The sequence below is a fragment of the Fragaria vesca genome, linkage group LG4 (genome assembly GCF_000184155.1).
Source record: "Fragaria vesca subsp. vesca linkage group LG4, FraVesHawaii_1.0, whole genome shotgun sequence".
Taxonomy (NCBI): domain Eukaryota; kingdom Viridiplantae; phylum Streptophyta; class Magnoliopsida; order Rosales; family Rosaceae; genus Fragaria; species Fragaria vesca.
In genome coordinates this window covers 21,240,701-21,248,334 of record NC_020494.1, presented here as the reverse complement: position 1 = coordinate 21,248,334, position 7,634 = coordinate 21,240,701, and the positions used below count along the sequence as shown (strand labels likewise).

The 7,634-nt window shown below is 39.6% G+C and overlaps 1 protein-coding gene across 1 annotated transcript; it reads left to right on the top strand.

The window, feature by feature from the left end:
• The first annotated feature begins 559 nt into the window (after positions 1-559).
• LOC101299468 (proline-rich receptor-like protein kinase PERK5-like) lies at positions 560-4,757 on the top strand. The gene is made up of 9 exons (XM_004297560.1): positions 560-892; positions 1,412-1,563; positions 1,642-1,736; positions 1,905-2,941; positions 3,064-3,224; positions 3,492-3,568; positions 3,653-3,800; positions 3,996-4,142; positions 4,381-4,757. The coding sequence occupies exons 1-9, from the start codon at positions 712-714 to the stop codon at positions 4,618-4,620; spliced, it is 2,238 nt and encodes a 745-aa protein (XP_004297608.1). The 5' UTR covers positions 560-711; the 3' UTR covers positions 4,621-4,757.
• Positions 4,758-7,634: the final 2,877 nt, after the last annotated feature.

Sequence of the window (7,634 nt, the reverse complement as noted above, 5' to 3'; positions counted from 1 at the left end):
GCAGCTTCCGCCTCTTTGGTCTCATGTTACTGATTTGATTTGATTGTTCTCTGTAGTAGTTTTGGCACATCATCATCATCTTGTGGAATCTAAGGGCTAGATGGCTTGGCAATTATTCATTGGATCTAAATTGACGCAATGATTTGGCTGGTTTTACCTTTTGGGGAGCTATTCTTTTCACCAATATTGACTCAGTGATTTGAGGGATCAAGAACAGGGCCACTGTTGTGAAGGCAACTATACCTGTGTGTCGTTTTGCATCTCCTTTTTCTCTAGGCGTCAGAAAAGTGTAAAATCACTACAGTGCCTTTATCAGGAGTTCTTGCTTTCAGGGCCATAAAGGGTATCTGGAAATCTCAATATTGTTACCGTTTTGGGAGCATTGATGCTTTGTTTGCACTGGTTGAAGTGACTGAAAGCAGAGCAAGGGAGGACCTCAAGTGGGTTTGGTTTGGTTTGATTCTTGAGGATTATAGGTGAATTGGTAACAAGGGTCTTTTCAAATTGGGTCTGTGGCTACTGCTAGGCGGCTAGAGGGAAGATTTAGCATGTCTGCTAGTACATGCCTGCGAATCTAGCACTGTGGAGGCAATACTAGTTTTGGAAATGTGCTTTTGTTCTTGTTGTAGTGCGTGTGGGAATAATTGAGGGCAGCATTTGATAGCCTGAGAGTTTTAAGGTGGCAAAACAAAATTTGGTGCTAATTTTGCAATGAGTCGAGAACAGAAGAGGGTGAAACAGGAGAAAGGCTCCGATGACGCTGAGAAGGTTGTGGTTGCGGTTAAGGCGTCCAAGGAGATTCCCAAGACTGCTCTGGTTTGGGCATTGACTCATGTTGTTCAACCTGGAGATTGCATTACACTGCTTGTGGTTGTGCCATCCCAAAGTTCAGGTAATTTCAGTCTGCAGTTGATTTTTGCCTATTTTCCATGTTCAGTGATAGTGATAGGTAAATGAGTGTGTTCGCAAAATAGGCCTGATAGGCTGATTGGAATCATTCCTCTTGATTCTGCTAAAGATGCTTTATCTGTTTTTTCCTTTACTTGTCGTAGTTTCAAGGGGATTGCTCAATATGTTTACTCAAGCTGCACTTCTGTTGTTCAGTGTAATTCAACTACCTACCAGTATATATGCTTGATTATGATTACCTGAATTCCTGTTGCCTCCAATTAAAGTCTTCGTTTCTGGTTCTTGAAGTTAGATGTATGTAATTGCTATGTGATTCAACTTCATGACGGTTGTGTGGCCATGTGACCTCTTGGTCCTCCATCTACCCAAGACTACTATGCTAGATTTTTAAGTTTTAGTGGGGACTAATTGAAGATGACTTACTATATTGAGATCTATTCCTGCAACCCTTTCCATTTACACAATCTCTTAACTTGACAAAGTCATTTTTCCTAATTTTCAGGTAGAAAATGGGGCTTCCCAAGGTTTGCAGGGGACTGTGCGAGTATTAACAAGAAGTCTCAGCCAGGAACAACCTCAGAGCTGAAGGGTGATATCTCAGATTCTTGCTCTCAGATGATCCTTCAGCTTCATGAAGTTTATGATCCAAATAAGGTAACTCTAGTGATATATATGTCCTTTTTATGATACTTCTTTTGCATTACTGTTAATTCATCATGCGCTCTTTTGCAGATAAATGTCAAGATAAAGATTATTTCTGGATCACCTTCCGGCTCTGTGGCTGTAGAGGCCAAGAGAGCTCAAGCTAGTTGGGTTGTGTTAGACAAGTAATGCTCTATTTCTATTCAATTTTCCCCTACAATAATAGGCCTGTAATATATGATTAATTTAATCCTCTTTCCTTTTGATTTCCAAACCCAGATATATGTTCTTGATTTGAAATTACATGCTCTCTCTCTGTCTCTATATTTATAAGTTCATGTTGGTTTTTACAGACACCTTAAACCTGAAGAAAAACGGTGCATGGAAGAGCTGCAGTGTAACATTGTGGTTATGAAGCGTTCCCAGCCAAAAGTTCTTCGCTTGAATTTGAATGGTTCGCCGAAGAAGGATGCTGAATCTGGCTGTCAGGTAGCTTCTGAGCTTGAAAGATCCGAAAAACATACCAAAAAGAACAATAATTCTTTAAGTTCCTTACGAGGACCGGATGTGACTCCAACTAGTAGTCCAGAGCTAGGGACACCTTTTACAGCTACTGAGGCAGGAACTTCATCAGTGTCAAGTTCAGATCCAGGAACTTCACCTTTTTTCATTTCTGGAGTTAATGGAGATAAAAAGAAAGAGGAATCAATGGTCGGTAAAGAAAATCAGGTCCTTGATGACAGCAGTTCAGATACAGATAGTGAGTGTTTATCTACATCTTCAGGAAGTAGGAGGTTCCAACCATGGATAGCAGAGTTTCTAAATTCTCATCATCAATCCTCACAACACACAGAAAGTTCACACAGAACTAATGATAATCCTAATGGACCGAGTACCAAAGCTTTGCTTGCAAAAATCTCAAAACTTGAAAGAGATGCTGAAATCGGAATGTCCAATTATAGAAGTGACATGGACTTCAGTGGAAATCTAAGAGAAGCAATTTCACTGTCTAGAAATGCGCCTCCAGGCCCCCCTCCATTGTGTTCGATATGCCAACACAAGGCACCTGTGTTTGGAAAACCTCCAAGGTGGTTTAGCTATGCAGAGCTGGAGCTTGCTACGGGGGGATTTTCACAGGCCAACTTCTTGGCTGAAGGAGGGTTCGGTTCTGTTCATAGAGGGGTGCTACCAGATGGCCAGGCTGTTGCTGTCAAGCAACACAAATTGGCTAGTTCTCAAGGGGATCAAGAGTTTTGTTCAGAAGTTGAAGTCCTGAGCTGTGCTCAGCACCGAAATGTTGTAATGTTGATTGGCTTCTGTATTGAGGACAAAAGAAGATTGCTCGTTTACGAATACATATGCAATGGGTCATTAGATTCTCATCTATATAGTAATATTTCTTTTCCTCACACAAGCAAGTAATTTCTGTATTGTTTTTTATCTACTTTCAACTTTTCGCTATCAACTATGTTGTGCTCTTATGGATTAATAATTGATTTGGGTTCTTTCCAGGACGAAATCGTGAGCCTTTAGAATGGTCTGCACGGCAAAAAATTGCTGTGGGAGCTGCTCGAGGGCTGCGTTATCTTCATGAAGAATGTAGAGTGGGTTGTATTGTGCACCGTGACATGCGGCCCAACAACATCCTAATCACTCATGATTTTGAGCCACTGGTACTTCAACCTTTTACTCTTATCTTCGTAGTTGAATAGTTTGAATCTGGTAGTAAATCTAGACAATAGTCAGTGTGATCCTCTATGCTCCTTTTCTTCTCAAAATTACCACTGGGGATTTTCCTATGGACCGACAAGACTGTATATACATTCAGCATGTCCATTACAAGTTATCATTTATGCAGTTATTTTAGATCCTTGATTTTGTATTTCACTTGCTAGTTAGTAGATAGAAGTACAGAGAACTCAATTCATGTTTCTTGCTAGGTTGGGGATTTTGGCCTTGCAAGGTGGCAACCTGATGGAGACCTGGGTGTGGACACGAGAGTTATTGGAACATTCGGGTAAATGATGTGTCTCCTCTCATCTTTCATATGAGCATATATTTACATGCTTGTCATTATCTAATAAACTGGTATGTAATGCAGATATTTGGCGCCTGAATATGCTCAAAGTGGTCAAATCACAGAAAAAGCTGATGTTTATTCCTTTGGGGTGGTGTTGGTGGAACTTGTTACTGGGCGAAAAGCAGTGGACCTAAACCGGCCAAAAGGGCAGCAGTGTCTCACTGAATGGGTATGAGCAAGCAAAGTTCAATATAAGTTTATCGATCATAATTCATTTAGTTTAGTAAGAGAAGAAATGTGGCTATTACAATTGTTGATAAACATCAAATTATGGTTATACACTATCACAATACAACTAATCACTAAAGTGGTCTATTGTTCTGTTGCATTATTTAATTGCTTATAAGTTGGTGATCTAAAACAGGCACGCCCACTGTTAGAAGAATATGTGATTGATGAACTAGTTGACCCTAGCCTGGAAAGCTTTTCAGAACACGAGGTTTATTGCATGCTGCAAGCCGCCTCTCTTTGCATACGGCGTGATCCTCAAACTAGGCCTCGCATGTCACAGGTAAAAGACAGATTTTAAATGAAGACAGCTCAGTAGAATAATTAGACTGCTCTTTATAATTCTATTAAATAAAGAAAGTCTAAACATGCTGCTAAATACATTATAAATAGCTCCTACATCAAAGCTCAATTTTGAAGCCACCCATTGTGTGGTATCCAATGTGGTGACATGAGTAGATATTACTGTACTGAAAACATTTCTTATGTTGGCTAATGGATTTCACCATTTACTTCATCAGGTTCTGCGTATACTAGAAGGCGACATGGTAATGGACTCAAATTACATGCCAACACCCGGGTATGATGTTGGATGCCGGAGTGGTAGGATTTGGTCGGAGCACCAGCAGAAGGAACAATATAGTGGACCCCTGGATGAGGCATTGGAGGGGTACGGAAAGCTCTCTCTTGAAAATTCGAGGCTAGCTTTCTGGGAGAGGGACAAGGCAAGGAGGACTTCTTCATGTGAAGACCATCTGTAAAGCACTCAACCTTTTAGAATTTTACATATATGGTAGAATGACTACTTATGTGCTCGTTTTTGTAAGGTAATCCATGTTCCTTATGTCTTCTTACAATGCCACCTGCATTTCTTCTGTATAGTAAAGGAAGAGGATAGCCAGGAGGTGTTGTAAGTTTTTGATATCTAAGGAAAACCAAGAACCACGTTAGTCGTGCTCAAAACTCCTTGATCCAAATTGAGAAGTAGCAAACTTTGCCCATGCGGTTTTGACTGAAATTGTTGGTGGGATTAGAATGCTTACCATAAACTTATAATTGTGGCTCACAGTGAGGTAAAGTCTAAAAATCTATACAATTTGCTACAAGCATTTGCTCAACTAACTAATGCCTTCATCCTCGATCGATCAGCTGCGTCCTGCTTAGTTGTGTACTTGTAATTTGATAGCTTACTTGAAGCTGAAGATTCTCCACCAGGGTGCACGCATCTGTCAATGAATGCTATGGTGTTGGTTGGTATCTTCATAGGAACACTGTTCAAAATTGCTTGTATTCATGGGGAGTCTGTCAACTCGGAATGGAAGACTATTGGTGAAGACTGCTTTACCTTCACCAGTGGCATTGAACTGTAACTATGGAATTCGTGGATAGCGGGATTTATGCAAATTGTGCCTCCTTCTCTAACCTCAAAGGACTTCTGTAACTTACAGTCATCCATCCTTTTGTTTTTGTCACCTTCAATCATAATACTGATGGGAGTCGGCTGTCTATGCAAATATCTACGCCGAGGGGTTTCATACTTTCATTCGAGATCTAATGACATAGTTCACAGAAAATGTTGGGACTAGATTGGCTTTGGATGTTGAGGAACTTTTTTTCCTTACAATTTCGGATGCTGAGGTTTGTGGCTTATTCTATCGGTTACAGTTGACTATGAGTCTAATATTCTTGAACCTCAACTGGAATGTGATTCAAAAGGGTTGGTTGAATTTTCCTCTGATAATTGTGAATTTGTGATAGTTGTCCCTCTCAAAGTTTAGTGAACACTTGCAAGCTTCTCATGGTTTATTGTCAGAGGTTCAGAGCTGGTTTTCTTGATGGTATGGGATCTTCTATGTTCCTACTCCCGGTTTATCTATCATGGCTGCTTATGCAGCCAGGTTCCTAAAAGCTTTGATAATATACATGGGGTTTAGAATTTAGACTTTAGACTGTAGCCAGTGAAAAGTACATGGGAATTGATTGAATCAATCTATCAATTTCCAAACAATATTGTTGTAAGGCAGACTGTTGGGAGGACTTCTAATGTTGGGACATCACTCAACAATTGGTATTCGATCTTAGCTACCTATCAGTATTGGTGCATGATAATTGATCGAATACGATGCGACTTCACATACAATATCATATATGAAAAGAAACTTAATATACCATGTCATATGATAACTTGACGAGTATACCGTCTCAAGGTAAGCGTACTTCTTTGATGCCTCCAATTTCTTGTGGGTACGTTGCTTCAAACTACACCACACCGTGCTGCGCTGAATGTCCACCTATTATCACCAATAAGAGCAAGTCCACCCATGCCCTTTTTAAAGGCCCAGGTCATGATCCACGTAGGAATGAAGACCCAGCCTAAAAAACTTGTTTCCACCTATGAAAAAAAACACACCCCAACGAGCATTGGGCCTTCGCTTGGGTTAGACCCATGACTCAGGTCTTACCCAAGTCTTCCCAGCCAACTCAGCCCGAGCCCACCCACGAACCTGACGTCACCCACATTGCAACCAAAGGCAGCTGCGTCAGGGACGTGCCTAGGCACGCGTATAATGCACAGAGAAACGTCCTCCATTCCTTATTGCGTGCAAAAAACCTTTTTGTCGGGACATGCAACATAAATGGGTCCCAACCATGTAACATGCAAAATGAACGGGATAATGAGACATGCAAAATGCAAAAGAATATTAATTGAAAAAAAATATTTAATGAGATGAAATAATGGGAAAAAAAAATAGTAACGATAATTTTTTTTCGGAATACCTATCACCTCTTTTAGATCCCACAAAAAAAAATTCCATAGTTTCATAAATTCTTCATATCCCTAGCACTACAATTTAATTATAAATTTTCATAAATTTTGTCATACATTTGTTAAAATATTCCATTCAATAAAATATCTTATAATCATTATTCACACTCAAAATACCTAATATAAAATTCAATAAACAGTCACTGCCACGTGACGACTTAGAAACAGAATTCGTGGATGAAAATTGCAGCTCAAAATCACTGCCACGTGACAACTCAGGTCTCACCCATGACCCAGGCCTTCCCAATGAAGACCTAGAGGGTGGACTTGCTCTAAGCTTTCCGAGCACATCAGCATTCTCAAACAAGCAAATCTAGTATGTGAAATTGTGAAACTTAGCTTCATCGAGACCCGTGCCCTATGAACCAAGCAAATTTCACCATTCTATGGCATTAACGAATACAATGCCAAGGTTGTTTATCCATCCTTCTTCTTCATCATTTTCTGCGTATCGCCTCTTACACCTCTTTTACACAAAAAATGAGAATGAAAATCTCATTGGGGTGTAGGCACATAAGGGCGAGAAGGTTCAAATGACCCCTCTCAGTTTCTGATTACTAGCATTGATCGGTTCTTGTTGGAAAAAACTAGCATTGATTAATTAACTATCTTACCAACTATAGATATATAGTTTTTATTTTCTTTTCGAAAAAGGAGATATATTTACTCTAGTTCATTTAAAATATCTTTATGAGACTCTCTATTTTGGCTCCTTAGCTATTTTAGAGAATGTGTTTAGCATTTTTGGACATTTTAGGAGCTTCAGTAGAGTAGCCAAAGTTTAGCTACTATGACTTTTAACTATCTCGCTAGCTAAATATAGAGAGCGAGATGACTTATTGCTAAATAAAAAGAGCGAGATGACTTATTGCTAAATAAAAAGAGCGAGATGACTCAAATGAGGCTAACTATAATTTACAAAGTTGAATGTAATTGATTGAATTTTGA